Source organism: Electrona antarctica (genome assembly GCF_951216825.1).
Source record: "Electrona antarctica genome assembly, chromosome: 12".
NCBI classification, from domain to species: Eukaryota; Metazoa; Chordata; class Actinopteri; order Myctophiformes; family Myctophidae; genus Electrona; species Electrona antarctica.
Genome location: NC_136793.1, coordinates 18,312,684 through 18,329,092, shown reverse-complemented (window position 1 = coordinate 18,329,092; position 16,409 = coordinate 18,312,684). Strand labels below are relative to the sequence as shown.

The following is a 16,409-nucleotide window of genomic DNA, read 5'->3' as shown; positions in this document are numbered from 1 at the left end:
TGAGACCTTTGAGACTGTGCTAAAACTCTGCTGCTCTACTATTGAGACTCTTCTGACATTGGGCGTTAACGAACGTCATCATTGGCTGAGGGAATCTGTCAATCATTCTGATTGACAGATTCCTCGGCCAATCAGATCGGTCCGCCCTCAGCCAATCCTATGCCTCTAATGCCCTGGGGGCACGCTGATCCATAGCTCTAATGCCCTATGGTGGGGGGCACGCTGGTCCATAGCTCTAATGCCCGGGGGGCACGCTGGTCCATAGCTCTAATGCCCTATGGCGGGGGGCACGCTGGTCCATAGCTCTAATGCCCTATGGCAGGGGGCACGCTGATCCATAGCTCTAATGCCCAATGGCGGGGGGCACGCTGGCCCATAGCTCTAATGCCCTATGGCGGGGGACACGCTGGTCCATAGCTCTAACGCCCTATGGCGGGGGCACGCTGATCCATAGCTCTAATGCCCTATGGTGGGGGGCATGCTGGTCCATAGCCCTAACGGCCTATGGCGGGGGGCACGCTGGTCCATAGCCCTAACGGCCTATGGCGGGGGGCACGCTGGTCCATAGCTCTAACGCCCTATGGCTGGTCCATTAGAGCTATGGACCAGCGTGCCCCCCGGGCGTTAGAGCTATGGACCAGCGTGCCCCCGCCATAAGGCGTTAGAGCTATGGACCAGCGTGCCCCCCAGGCGTTAGAGCTATGGACCAGCGTGCCCCCCGCCATAGGGCATTAGAGCTATGGACCAGCGTGCCCCCGCCATAGGGCATTAGAGCTAAGGAACAGCGTGCCCCCGCCATTGGGCATTAGAGCTATGGACCAGTGTGCCCCCCGCCATAGGGCGTTAGGGCTATGGACCAGCGTGCCCCCCGCCATAGGGCATTAGAGCTATGGACCAGCGTGCCCCCGCCATAGGGCATTAGAGCTAAGGAACAGCGTGCCCCCGCCATTGGGCATTAGAGCTATGGACCAGTGTGCCCCCCGCCATAGGGCATTAGAGCTATGGACCAGCGTGCCCCCCAGGCGTTAGAGCTATGGACCAGCGTGCCCCCCACCATAGGGCGTTAGAGCTATGGACCAGCATGTCCCCGCCATAGGGCGTTAGAGCTATGGACCAGCGTGCCCCCCGCCATAGGGCATTAGAGCTAAGGAACAGCGTGCCCCCGCCATTGGGAGTTAGGGCTATGGACCAGCGTGCCCCCCACCATAGGGCATTAGAGCTATGGACCAGCGTGCCCCCCGCCATAGGGCATTAGAGCTATGGACCAGCGTGCCCCCCGCCATAGGGCATTAGAGCTATGGACCAGTGTGCCCCCCGCCATAGGGCATTAGAGCTATGGACCAGCGTGCCCATGCACGCACACTCTCATATATAGACAAGCACACGTGACCCTCCCTCACCTCTGTCGCATCCACTCAAAGCAGCCCATGGCCCCCTGGCCTGCACCAGTCAGTATTATTTGTCCTTCTCTTATTGGGGGCTGTTTTGTTTTCTCTAAACTTAATTTCAAGGATCACAAAGCTGTTACGTGACCTTCTGCACAGAGAGAACTAGAAAAAGTGCCCTTCTGGGCACAGGTCTCCACCAGGAGGATAGGAGTAGTTAGCAGTTCTTCATGACCATAGGTGAGAGTAGGAACGAAGATTGCTCGGTAGACGGATAGCTTTGCCTTCTGGCTCAACTCTCTTTTCGTCACAACAGTGCGGTACAGCGACTGCAATACCGCCCCTTCCGCTCCGATTCTCCGGCTGATCTCCTCCGTCCTCCCCTCACTCGTGAACAAGACCCCGAGATACTTGAACTCCTTCACCTGGGGTAATGCCTCATTTCCTACCCGGACTGCACAATCTACCGGTTTCCTGCTGAGAACCATGGCCTCAGATTTGGAGACTCTGATCCTCATCCCAGCCGCCGTACACTCTGCTGCGAACCGGTCCAGTGAGAGCTGAAGGTCTTGGACCGATGGTGCCATCAGGACCACATCATCTGCAAAAAGCAGTGATGCAACCCTTAGGTCACCGAGCCGAATACCCTCTCCGCCACGACTTCGCCTCGAGATCCTGTCCATGAAAATCACAAACAGGATAGGTGACAATGCGCAGCCCTGGTCACATATTAAACAAATTGCTCAATGCCGACAGCCGGTCAGCAAGTGGATTCATGAATGTATGTATAGACAATATTTTAGGCCAATAAAAAAGACTATGTACCAAATGTCCCACTCCACAACCCCGGCTGCCGGACTAACTTGAGTTAATTTATGATTTATTTTTCTCTCTCTCAATGGCCACTCCGGGGCTCTGTAAATAATCCAACATACTATTCAAGTATATGTGTCAATACAAATTACTCTTTTGGTCAAATGAGAAGGTATATTTCCATTGATTTGGCAACGCTCTCAGGCGTTTTATTTTAATTACTAAATGCACATGTTTGATTCCATCATAGAGATGCTCAGATGGCATGTCAATTACATTCTTTCTGATTATACAAATCAGATTATTGCGACCAAAGGTCGCAGTTAACTATGGAATCGGGCATTTCCCATCAGTGTGTCGGGCATTAGTGTGTTGGTCGGGCACCAGGTCTCGTGACATGTGACATCAGGGATGTGGCAGCGGTGGCCGAACGGATAGCGGCGCGGTCTAGATACCGGAAGGTTCCCAGTTCGAATCAGCCGTCCGACACGTTAAAATTACCACCGCTGAAATGCCCTTGAACAAGGCATCAACCACTACGATGAAATGTGTTCTATGAGCAGGGCCTGGCTGGAAACAAGTTCTTGAGCTTAGCCCAGATACCCTGGGTAAATATAGATTTCATTTCATTTCATTTCATTTCAGATGTGGAGACCCTGATAGTAAATGTGACCTGCTGTCGCAGTTAAGCCCATACATGGAGATCCCTGATGTCATCAATATTTGCCAGCAACTCTACATCTGACGTCAAACACTTAGATCTCCATATATGGATATATGTCAGAACCTGTTCTGACATTCCATATGTTGATCCTTTCCCATCCATCCTTCCTCTTCGATGTCTCCCTTTTGACTTCAGGCCTGTCCATTCAAATTTCAAACTCTAGACGGGCCTGCCCCAAAGTTATTAGTGCAGCCACGCTTGGCAGCCGGCGAAAACTAGAGTTCTCAACAGGCCCGGAAATTAAGGCCTGGCCGGCTGGCCCTACCTGGGCCCTCATCAAACCCTGCTACCACCCTTAGATCTCCATATACAGTATGGAGCTGACCTCACCAAACCATGTACACTCAAGACATATGCTCCTTATATGGCCAGTACATTTTTATTTATTTTTGAGTGGTGCAACCACTCCAAGGAACAGCGATGTCCGTGACGTTCAACTATGTGTGTGACGTTCAACTATGTGTGTGACTATGTTTGTGTGTGACGTTAATGAGCACCAGTACCAATGAGTACCAAAAGTGGCGCTGTTGTGCCAGAAACAGAGAGAGAGATAGTGCTGCACTGTTGCCTGCTAATGAGAGAGAGAGAGAGAGACAGTGAGAGAGAGAGAGGGAGGGGGGGATTTGCACCACTCAGTTCACACAGGTGTGATTTTTTTTAAACGAGAGGGGAAAAACAGATCTACAAGCTCATTGCGACGCGTTGTTAGTGTTACCTTCACTACCTTGGCTTTTAGATCTGTTATTTTTTGCAAACACCTAGAAAGAAACGGAGAGGGCGGGGTAACATACCAGCTGAGCCAATGAGAAACTGAGGGGCGTGCATACTTGAGTTCAGTCAGAGCCCTCTACTTTCCTCTCAGTGAGTGAGTCCCCGGCCGTCCAACCTTGTTCTTGTGTTGTTTTTATTGTTTGTTTTTGTTGTTTCCTCCCTCTCTGGAACAACGCAGGGAGTGGAGCTAGCCGCCGCCATGGAGATATTGAGAGGAACCGTGGCTGCGAATGCGAAGCCCACAAAACCATCGTTCGTTTCCTATGTCACTCCGGAGGTAAGAAGAGCAGAGCAGGCTTCCTCGGCTCTGCTGTCATTACAACTACAAACGGCTACCAGGCGGTTAGGCACACATCGGTGACCTATATATCGAGAGTGCGACTGCGAATCATTTCCCCAAATGCAGGACTACATTTCTTGACTGTAATTTCCAATGAACAAACGTGAGAACATCCACCAAATGTAATTTATGTGTAAAAAACGATCTGTAATTCAGTGCATTCGCTAAACGAACATGACTAGCGTCAAGGAATCGGTCGGAGTCGGTCACCAATATCGGTGTAACACGGCTGACCAGCGCTAGCTGAAATGTTGCTAGCGCTGATTTTAGCAACGTCAATAAATGAGCCAGGCGGGGCTGTGTAGTGTCAGAGTCAGACCGCATACTGTCACAAGTAGAGCTGTTCTGATCCGACTGGGAGCCGTTGGGGATTATTGTTTTAATCTTCAACTGTTGTCTTTATAAACTCCTTCAAACTTGGATTACTTGTTAATATTCTCGGATTACCAACGGTTAGATCAGAATGTCTGAACACTACATGAACGTTACTTTGCACTGTTCTGGTTGATTCATCGGTTGATCATAATATAACTTTTTTTGGAAACGATAGAAAAGGGTTAATAATAAACATCCAGGGCTGTAAATCAGTTTGGTAACAGTCAGTCAGTAGCTTTCTCACGGGAAGCAGGATATGGTGAGGTTCAGTTGGAAAGAACTGTCACTGCTCTCTTTTCCCTTTGACAAAGTCAGACCCCGTGTCTGCATGTCCTGTACACACAGACACCTCGGTGTAAAGTAACTTAGTAGGCCTACACGTACATTCGTACAATCTAAAGTTACTAACCTAATAAGTATCCTTTTCCATTTGTTGATACTTCTACTCCACTACATCTGAGGCAATTGTTGCACTTTCAACTGTACTACAAGACAAGTATTAATTGAAAATTACATTGCAGATTTAGATTATCAATACAAAACATAAGGCCAGTCCAGTCACCACACCAGTGTCCAGTCCATTACCCCATTGGCAGTTGACTGGCCTTAGTTTTGTTGCAAGGAGTTGCGACAAGTTGCATTGGTGTTTTCTGGCCTATAAATGAACCGATTTAACCCATTTAATATTTCGGCTACTCAGAACGATACCTTGTAGATCAGCTATTTCCAATATATGTTGACTAATTTTGAAAGGTATTTTTTATATTGTCATAATCGTTTCCAAAATGCTGAAATAGCAAAACCACAAGCTTACAACCTGTCACTTTGTGATCACCTATTTCGCTATTTGTTTTTCCTTTATTTAAAGTATAAAAATAATGAATATATTTTCTTTGTATACTTCAGTTATTTGTCATATCTGGCCTGCAGTTTTTGTTCCAATGTTCAATAGCAAAAATACAATTAAGTCGTTAATTGCAATTTTGTGTGACAAACAATTAATCGTCAACTTAGATTTGTAATCGTGACGGCCCTAATTGCTACTTTTAACCACAAGTAGAAGAAAAGTGGCAAAGAGCATCAGCCAGGAAGGATTGTATTTATTAGCGGTATGCTGAATGGGTACATTTGAAAGAAAGCACAAGAAAGCCCTGAATTCTGCCTGTAGTAAAGTACACTCCCTAGTAGCAGGCATTGAAAGTCATTTACAGCTTTATACTGTATGTAGAAGTAGAACCTCTCATGCACTGGAATAGATGGCCTACATATGTGAAACTGAGCAGAGTAGACACTGGACAGGGAATACCATGTTCATTTTGGGGTCTGAAGTATAGAGGACTTAATACATTACATGATGTCCAAGTGCCACAAGTTTAGAGGCCAACGCTCGGTTTTGTTTTGCATCCGATGTTGATGCCAATTTTGGAGAATAGAGCTTTTGACTGATAGTTTGAGGGGGGAAATCTATAGAGGGTATGCGCGTGACATCATCAAACCAGGAAGTTATGCAGGAAGGCCTAACCTTCTCAATAGAAGAGCAAGGATAACAAATACAACCGTCGCAGTTATCGTCGCTAACATGCTACAGCGTCACACAAAAGTAGCAGATCTGCAAGCTTCACCAACGCATTTTGAGCTTGTAGAGCTGCTGCTACCTTTGATATTTTCTCATTTTTAAAGTAACTGATATGAGGTTTCCAGTTTCCATCTGACAGAGATTGGTTCTATTGTTTTCATAATTTAACATTAGTCAACGGGAACCCCTTTTGGTGTTTTACCCCCTCAGGCCTGGAACCCATTTTGGGGTTCTGTACAGTATGTACAGTATTAAAAAAATACAAAATTATTATGCTGCTATATAAATATTAGAAGTTTTTCAGAAAATTTAAGTCAGGATTTAGAAGGATTTTTAGAATCGGCCTCAGGCCTAAATGGGTTAAAAAGGTACATAGTGAAGCTTTAAGCTTTTAAAAATGTGAATAAATTGGGAATTCAAAAAAAGTGTCACAACACTGCAAGTGTAAATTAAAACTGTAACCAAATGGACCTGCATATTTGTACACTCAGAGAGTTACACATGGCAGCTCTCTCCAGACATTTGTTTGACTGTTTATGAATGAGGAAGTCAAAGCCTACTGGCACTGCAAAGATAATCCAGAGAGTCTTGATAAATTCTCTCTTTATTGTTGACACATGTGGTTGGCTGGTTGCATAGCCATTATTTGGCCCAAATTATCTTGTATATCTTCAGTAGCCTTTGAAAGGCAGTAGTGTTCAGAATTTTAATATCTGCCACAAGCCATTGAGTCCATCCTCGGGTCATCTGTGTCAATGTTAGATAAACAGCAGCACTCTCCATGCAAAGCATCAAACCAGTATGAAGCATTTAGGTTGAAACCATTATGAAACAAAATGGAGGCGAGGCAGAGGAGCCTCTATTTCCTAAAAAAGAAAAGGGGAAAAAACGTTTTAAGCTAAGCTTAACCAATGTTTTTTTAAACGTTCAAAAATAGCAAATCTACAATCTCACAATGTGTTGTCATTGTGACACATTGTAATCTTGTAGATCAGCTTTTTATTTTTTAACTTTCCCCAAAATAGGGACACCAGGTTAAAAATCATGGCACATCATTTGCATAAATAATTGTTGATACTTCAAGTCATATAATGGCTGATATATTGGTCAAACTGATATATCGATTGGGATCTAGTGTGAAACATTTAGGCTGACAGTCCGTGGAAGCACATGATCAACCATTGTGCTGCTGCTGGCCAAAGTGCAATGTTCAACTGAACCTAAAGTGTTATGGCTCCATTTGTACCCTCTTCAGAGTTAAATGAACACTAAGGATTTTGCTGTATAGGACAAGTTTTGACCTCAAATTAAATTTGACCAATACTATTTGATGCAATAATTTAACATTGGTTATTATTATAACTTATTTACTATGGTAGTTTGCCGTAGTAAATATAAGTAGTTTGCTCAGCTTGTTGTTCAGATGAGCTCCTAAAAAGGCTGTAGATTAGAATATACATGCACATAGAACACATTGTCTTTTGATTGATTGATTGAAAATTTTATTAACAGTTTGCAGAATTACAGTACATTTCAAGCACAAACTCAATACAAAGGCTGTTAACTGTGAGTGGACGACCCAATTAAGCATTACACTTGTTTACAACAGGGTCCACCATGTTCAAATCATCAAAACATTTAGAGACGTACAAATAGACACTTCTATATAGACAAAGAACAGTACAGGAATTCATTTTAATTTTGGACAGCTCCTGTGTCTGCTGCTGTTCATTGGAGCATTGTGTCAATGCAGCCGCCATACGGACAGGGTCAAGCCATGCCTCATAATGCCCCATGTATGTCTATCGAAACTGGAGGTCTCTCCATAATTAATATCATAACTCAATGCATACTTAACTGTATGTGAATTGCATAGGATCCGAATGGAAACGAGACTGCAAGGACTTTTTTTTGCGTTATCCTTTTAGACCAAGTGCTTGAATTTGCATTGCATTTCTGTCTAATAAAGTATTCAAAAAAATCAATCAATCAATTGAAGCAGGAGCTGTCCAAAATTAAAATTATCATCATAACTCATAATGCCTGTTGAAGCAGGGGAAGGTCTCAATTATAATCATAAAAGCATAACTCGGTATATATGCTCATCCAAACTGGATGCACCGTAGTGGATTCAATCAAACCCCTAGACTCCTCGGTGGCGGACACGTACTTCCAGTTCACCAGTTCACCCCTGCGCCACCTGAGATCTAAGCGCAGAGATTCCAACGTTTCAACATTGATTTTTGAAAGCGATACAATATATCTGCCTGACAGCAGTTTGAACAGAGCTCAAGTTTCAACTGCTTTTGTAACACCCGGGAATCGAACCCTGGTCTCCTGTGTGGAAAGCCAACATCTTAACCACTAATGCAAAGGGATATCTCTATGACTCAGTGGAGACATTAGACTTTGCAGGCCATCAGGCTGAGGTTGTGAGCCACTCTGTTGCACTTTAAAATATTATTAAACCCCTGCAGTGTGGTCTACAAGTATTTTGTTACCGGGAACAGCTTATGGCTTTCTACTAGCTTTCTTTCACATACATAGTTTGAAACTTTCTGTAACTTCGAATGACACTGAATGTGTTCCTATAATACTGTAGTCTCGCGTAGCCAGACAACTATTCCACAATCTCCGAATGTGCCATAATATGTATCTATTTGTGTGAGTAAGAGCATGGGACGTGGAAATAACAATGCAATATGACGTCATTGACACTGTGTGTGTGTGTGTGTGTGTGTGTGTGTGTGTGTGTGTGTGTGTGTGTGTGTGTGTGTGTGTGTGTGTGTGTGTGTGTGTGTGTGTGTGTGTGTGTGTGTGTGTGTGTGTGTGTGTGTGTGTGTGTGTGTGTGTGTGTGTGTGTGTGTGTGTGTGTGTGTGTGTGTGTGTGTGTGTGTGTGTGTGTGTGTGTGTGTGTGTGTGCGCGTGTGTGTGCATGCTCTCGCTTTTCCGTTGAAAATTTAAGTGTGTGTGCGCGTGCCACGGGAGCCTTGCACGTTTTTGGGAGACGTCTAAAATGAATAATGTAAATGTATGTGTGGTTACATCTTGGTGAACTCTTGCAGTGTGTGATCCCATGTCTGCGATCAATCGTGTGAAAACCGCAAAGATATTATGACAGCCGATTTCAAAAAGAGACTGTTGTAGTGTGAAATACTTAATAGCGATCTGATGACTCCTCGACAACTTTAAAAGTCCTACCAAATTACCAGGTCTTATGACATAACTTGGTGGCATGGCCAATGCTGTTTCGCTATTTTGAGTGGCCAAACGGTAATGGCCATGCCTCCAGGTTTTCAGTTATTAAGACATAAGACATGGTAATTGGACTCTTAGTCTTGTTTATGTAGGTTTTATGGCTGTGAGCTACAATATTATACAGTTATTACAGTATAATAGCGACGTCTAGACAAGGAAAAACTATCAAGTGAATAGTGTTAGAAAAAACCAAAATAAAATGGACACCTTTGATTTGCAGGAAATCAAGTCAGAGTCGCCGCGGCCATACACACCAAAAACGGTGAAATGCCCTCATCTATTACCAGGTAAAATTACATTGTATTTCCTTGCTTATTTAAAGGTGCTGTAAGTGTCAAAATACCCCCAATATGTTGCTGTAAAACTGGCAACTGCATTAGTGCACTGTCTATTAGTGGCTGTAGTCTTTCTTTATTGCTCATCTCTCTTGCTGTGATTTTATTATTAGAGCACATTGTGAAATATTTTGCTGTAAAACTGCATTAGTTCACTACTGGCTGCATTCATTCAGTGACTAGTCTGTCTGCCTGCCTGCCTCTCTCTTTTTGGGGGGAGGGGGGGGGTCTGGGTACCCCAAAATTACAGCGAAATTAAAGCAAAATACCACTGGCAGCCCAGGGGAGCCCTGAAATTTTGTCTAGCCCAGGGGCCCTTGGGAGGGTAAATCCGGCCCAGCTCTCTAGCTATGGTTACTATCAGAATATAACATTTTAACGAGAAACCTTTTGTTTTAACAGGTTAACTGCGGACCGTTTACGGCCGTCTTTTACGCTAGATTGCCTACGTTTAAAGTTACCTTTGAACAGCTACTGCACCGACTGCTGAGTTGCTTGTCAAAACGGTGTAATCGTTGTTGTAGTGTTCCAAAGTGCCGACCACAACAACATAACGGAGCAGGAAACGCTCCTCACCGTTCCACCCCCTCCATTGTAATGAATAGGGACTCAATTTCACATAACCCTTTGCACGCCGGCGCAACAGACCTTTTTGTGATGACGTCATCAAAACGTGTCTCATATCCCATTCTGTCCGGTGGATTGCCTATATGACTTTGTAAAGCACTTGGTAACACTGTTATGAAAACCATGCAAAAAAAAACCATTCTCTTTTACCGCTATGTGTGGCGCCACCTTCAGGCGAGGTGATGTTCTGCAGTGCTAACACAGTGGTGAAGGAAACCCAGGACGACCTGTCCCAGCGTGGCGTGTTTGGGACGCTGCTCTGCACCAACTTCCGTGTGTCGTTTGTTAGCGATGAGGAACCTACAGAAGACACGGTGAGACCAACATTTTATCTGCTTATTTGTCTTCCTGCCTACCAGTAACGTCATTGGTGTGCAAGAATTCTGGCTTCTATTATAGCATTCGAACTTTCCAGGAAGAGAGAGGCTGTAGTTTCTATTAGCTTGCAATCCCCTGGTGATGTCATTGCTAGGCAGGTTCTGAACTGTCCATTGCATACAAATGAGAAGCAGAGTGAGTAACGGAAATCTAGTACTAGAAAATGGGTGAAATGCTCCTAAGTGCGTGTTCATACTGCCTGCCTGTTAAACCCTTTTCCTGCTTCACAAAGCCCTTCACAACAATAAAAGCAAAACATGTCAACAATAAAACAAAGCAACAAGACCCCAGAACATTTGGCACTGAGGTGAGTCTTTAAAAGGTCCACAAAGGCCATGGCTTTTAGGTGGAAGGGGAGATCATTCCATAGCCTGGGGGCGAAACTGGCAAAGGCTCGATCACCTTTAGTTTTGTGGGAGGAACAATCGGCATGGCACAATATCCTCCACCCCGGACAGCGGTACAGGACATCATCGTCCTCCTGACAGCGGTACAGGACATCATCATCCAGAAGTTTTAACGCTTATTACTTCAGGCTAAGTAAGGTGCAATCTGAAGACCTGTTGCAGAGGGTTCAGCAATATTGAGTCAACAGATGCAATTTATCATGATTGGTAACGCACTGACCAGGCAGTCTCTTTTTATATTTTCTTTTCTTTAAGTGTGTGTGTGTGTGTGTGTGTGTGTGTGTGTGTGTGTGTGTGTGTGTGTGTGTGTGTGTGTGTGTGTGTGTGTGTGTGTGTGTGTGTGTGTGTGTGTGTGTGTGTGTGTGTGTGTGTGTGTGTGTGTGTGTGTGTGTGTGTGTGTGTGTGTGTGTGTGTGTGTGTGTGTGTGTGTGTGTGTGTGTGTGTGTGTGCATTTCTTGGTTGTTGGCAACAAAGACAAGGAATAATAACCTCAATTGATGCTCAGTTAGTACATCTCAATATTAAAAATGTTGAATTTAGTTTAAACTAATAGTTTATATTAGTTACTTGCGCAAGCAGAGCGTGCAAGTAATGTTTTCAGTCAGGTGCTACGATGCGTATGTCCATTAGAAGCATATGATATGACGTCATATGCTGGCACGAAGCTGACCGTGCAGGTATGTTTTCCGTCATGCTACGAAGCATATGTCCCATGACGTGATGAAGATATGTACCAATGTCCCTTAGAATGCATATGATATGACGTCATATGCTGGCCCCGGACATACGGAAGCAGACCGTGCAGGTATGTTTTCCGCGGATGTCCCATAACGTGATGAAGATTATGTACCAATGCCAGGGTATAATTGGTTTACGATGGTGACGTAATAGGCCTATCTCACAGGCCCCTTTCCACGCCCACTTCCGGTAGATAGTGGTGTCATTTAACATTAGGCATTTACACTTTTTTTCTCTGGAGAATCTAAGTACATTTCCTAATGTTAAAATGTCAAAGACCGATAATAATATGAGGAAAACACAATGGTATAACAACTCAAATAAGTAGAATAAACCTTACCTTTACAAAACGGTAGTTTGTGGCTTGTGAAAATACCTCTTTTAACATGGAAGCCTATGGACCGAAAAAAAAATAACACCACTAGCTCCAAAAGGGGGCGTGGAAAGGGGGCTGTGAGATAGGCCTATGATGATATGTTTCAGTGTCAGGTGGATTAAAAAAAGGGACATACGCATCAAACCACCCGAGTAACCACATTATACCACTAATCACTCAGAAATTACATATACATACATATAGACATATACACATATATAGACATATGAGCATATGACGTGATGAATATATGTACCAATGACAGGGTATAATTGTTTATCGATGGTGACGTAACGATGACATGTTTCAGTGTCGGGTGGACTAAAGGTAATGCCCCTATGTATACATGTATATAATCTGACACCACTGCCATAACAGGCATAAGTAATCATTACCATACTTCAAAATACTACTTTTTCTCCTCAAAGCAAGGTACGTAGCAAATAGCTAAACCTAATAATTCAATATTGCAAACGTTCCTTCACAGAGAGGCTGAGATTTGAACGTTTGTAGCGGTCTACAGTACTTGCACTCTCTGCTTGCGCACGGCCTACTTGTGTGCAACAAGCAAGTAGGCACTCGACAGAGTGCAGTTTCTTAGTTGATGTTTTCGGGGGAAACACATTTAATGCAGATAGCCTGTATATCTGACTATATTCTGGTACTGAAAATGAAGAAGTACACATACTCAGAGAAAGCCACATTGACCCATAACTGAAGCAATTGGAGAAGTTTGTGAATGACTCATGTACTAAATTTCTCTTGGGCTCTACTTAAGTAGTTCTCCTCCATATTTGTTTCCTCTTTTTAGGTGTAAACTGAGTCAAATCTAGTATTGTCTTTCTATAGTGCCTATAGTGTCCTTAGTCTGCTTTTGATGCTACTAAAAAAGTTTGTCCTTCCATAGAGTTTCATTCATGAATAGGTTGATTGCATTCACTCTACTACCTCTACTATCAAGCACCCTACATGCACTGCTTGCCTCAATCCATCTCCTTTGTAACAATAACAATATCCTGTAAATTCTGTGTTCCTGCCTGATGACTACAAAACAATGACTACAACATGACGTAAAGATAGTCCGCTCCAGATAGTCCAGATCGGTTCACACAGCTATTTTGTAACAGACCAGGCTTTCCTCCGAGGTGGAAAGCCTGGTGACGCTAAATCAGACAGTACGCCCACTTGGGCAGGGGAGATATTGGGCTATGAGGTTCAGGCAATAGCACTAGTCCTGTCCGGCAGACAGCAGGGTCTAAAAATTCACACTCTTCCCCAGTTTTTTCCCCCACTTACTGATGATACTGATGATAAGGTTAGGAATAAATTTAGGTTCAGGGTTCAGGCATAGTTTTACTGAGGTTACATTTAGCAATACATTTAGTCATAGTTTTATTGAGGTTAGGCTAACCATTCTTAGGGGGCTGGATTTGACCAGGGGTGTCTTGGGCGACCGGTCTTGTATTGGTAGGGAGACCACCCTTGTAACATGCAGTTTGGTTAAAATCTATGAAGTTGTATTACACTAAATTAGGTTCAGGGGTTTTCAACTTGTATACATTAGGTTTTATAAATGAAAGGGGTCATTTTAATCCACTTCTACTGAATCTGTGGTTTTAGGTATATAAATCAGGACTAATGGCATTCTTTTCCATTTCAGACTCAGCTTTTCAAAAACAAACTCTACGGGCAAAACGACATCCCTCTGTCATGCGTGGACCACATCTATGGAGGTACACAGCTGAGCAAACACTGCTTAGCTTGATTGGTTCAGTCTTTGACTAATGACTATGTGGGACAATGTCTGGTATGTGTGAGTGTGAGTAATGTATTGTCATCACGTTGGTTTTGGTTTCAGGGTATGAGGATAAGAGGAAGTTGATCACCACAGGAAGCCTGGTGAAGAACAAGTGTCCATCTAAGCTCATCTTCCACTGCAAAGACCTGAGAGTGTTTACCTTCGTCCTTACCTACTCTGAAGAGAAAGATGCTAAAATGGTATGGACACATGGCATAATGGCATATGTGTGTGTGTGTGTGTGTGTGTGTGTGTGTGTGTGTCTGTCTCAGGGGTTAAGTATGGATATGTGAACTGGCCTTACGTTAATTTATTTTTTTATCCCACAATTTTGTAACCCATTTTTCACCTGCTGCCAATTGCCTAAGTTGTAATCGTGGGTGCTACTCTCCCTTTGCCAACCTGGGGAGAGCCCCGAACTGAGCTCATGCTTCCTTCAATGCATGATGATGAGTGAGCAGGCCGCTTATTATCACCTGACGGGGAGGAGTTCCCCCAGGAACACGCTATTCGAACCAGTTCCTATTCCCCTCCATCATCTGCCCTTGCTGACCAGATGGGTATAGAGCATGTTTTTGTGAGGGTACCTACCCCAGGCCAGGGACACTGGGAGAACATGCAAACTCCACACAGTTGTTTGTTGCAAGGAGTTGCAAATAGTTGCATTGGTGCGGTCTGGCCATAAAGTATTATAAAGACAGAGTTTGAGTTCATGTATATGGTTGCATGTGCATGTATGTTTTGTATTTTAGGCTTAGCATTTCATTTAGACATGTTAAGAATGAACTCTATGATCCCTGCTTTGGGTTCCAGTGATTTTTCAATTAATCTGTTGCTTTTTTGGCTAATAGCATATCTAAAACAATGTATTTGCTGTTAGATTTGCATGCATAACACACACGTTTGTGTTGATTTGCTTACCTTGTAGATCTTCCAAGGAATTGTACACCACTGTTTAGAGCCGAAGTCTTTGAAAAATCTCTTTGCCTTTTCTTACTGTGAAAACACTGCTTGTCCAGGTAAGTAATTCAGTTACCACATGAGCCCTAGACTAGAGCCACTCACTCAACTCACCATCCATGCATTGCACCATATTGGGTTCACCATGCAATTGTCTCAGTTATCTAATAACAAAATTAGATTTCAGACAGCTTATGATTATTATGATTAATTTCATTATTATTATTTCATTATCGGGATTTAGAAGGTGTTTTTAGAATTGGCCTCAGTCAGTCCTAAATACATTTTAATAATGCGTTTCCTTTTAAAGTCTTTATATATGTGACACCTAGGGCTGGCTATGTTCTATACCAACAAAGGTACAGTACTGCAGTTCCACATATAGATAAAATGTGAAATCGGGGGTGTCCATTTTGAAAATGTTTATCAGTAACAGAAACGTATACGGTTAATTAACCATTAACCGATACGAATACAGTATGCTATTTAGAATGAATGAATGCCTGTGAATCACTCAGGGTCCCTAATTTAAATGAGCCAGGACTGCATGTATGCCTGGTTGTGAAACTGTTACAGGAACCCAGTAGAGCCAAATGTGTGTAAATGTAGTCTTTGTGGAGCAAATGGAGACCATCCCTTTACTTACTTCCCTTTACTTGTCCATCGATTTCGATGATGCCGTTGCTCCAAGCGTGGGTTATTGAGGGGGGTTGCGACGGTGCCATTGCATGTGGCTATGCAGGCCAATGCGTGAGCCATATGGATTGCCACATGTGGGGCAGATGAAATCCTCAGATGAGGGGAGGTCCCCTGCAGCACGCTGGTGTCGCTGTATTCTGTTTTCTCCTCTCCGTGGTCTGCTCCTGGAGGTGTGTGATGCCCTCGTGGCTGATGGTGCGCCAGGTGTGGCGATCAGCAGCCAGGTCTTCCAGTGCAGAGGGTTGGATAGCACAGCACTTCAGGAGGGTCTTTATGTGGTCCTTGTAGCGTTTCCGCTGTCCCCCGGGGGACCTACGGCCCTCCTGGAGTTGGCCGTAGAGAATCTGCCGGGGGAGCCTCTGGGCGGGCATGCGGATTACATGCCCCACCCAGTGTAGATGTTTCTGTGCAAGGAACACTTGGATGCTGGGTGTTTGTGTCCGGTCATAAATGTCCACATATGGGATCCTGTCCTCCCAGGTCAGACCCAGGATCCGTTGCTGCGGATGTGGAATCTCTCCAGGATTCTGACGTGCCTTTGGTAGGGGGTCCAGGCTTCCGAGCCATATAGCAGTGTGGACAAACGGACTGCTTTGTATACAGCTGCTTTTGTAGAAACTGTCAGGTTTCTATTCAGGAAGACCCTGGTTTTGAGCCTACCAAAAGCAGAAGAGGCTAACTCAACACCGACCTGGATGTCATGGTCGATGTTACAGGTGGGGGACAGGACACTTCCGTAGGTATATGTGAAGTGTGGTACGATGGTGAGCTGCTGGCCATCAATGGTGAAGACAGGCACTTCTGGCTGTTGGGTGGAGTGTTGCACAATGACCTGGATTTTAGCAATAT

General features: G+C 44.2%; 1 protein-coding gene across 1 annotated transcript in view; it reads left to right on the top strand.

The window, feature by feature from the left end:
- Positions 1–3,799: 3,799 nt before the first annotated feature.
- mtmr12 (myotubularin related protein 12) overlaps positions 3,800–16,409 on the top strand; it is a 29,456-nt gene continuing 16,846 nt past the window's right edge. The window contains exons 1-6 of the mRNA XM_079516240.1: positions 3,800–3,970; positions 9,463–9,529; positions 10,379–10,518; positions 13,764–13,836; positions 13,962–14,101; positions 14,830–14,920. Of these exons, the coding sequence (XP_079372366.1) occupies positions 3,893–3,970; positions 9,463–9,529; positions 10,379–10,518; positions 13,764–13,836; positions 13,962–14,101; positions 14,830–14,920 (589 nt within the window). The 5' untranslated portion in view covers positions 3,800–3,892. The remainder of the gene's footprint in view (positions 3,971–9,462; positions 9,530–10,378; positions 10,519–13,763; positions 13,837–13,961; positions 14,102–14,829; positions 14,921–16,409) is intronic.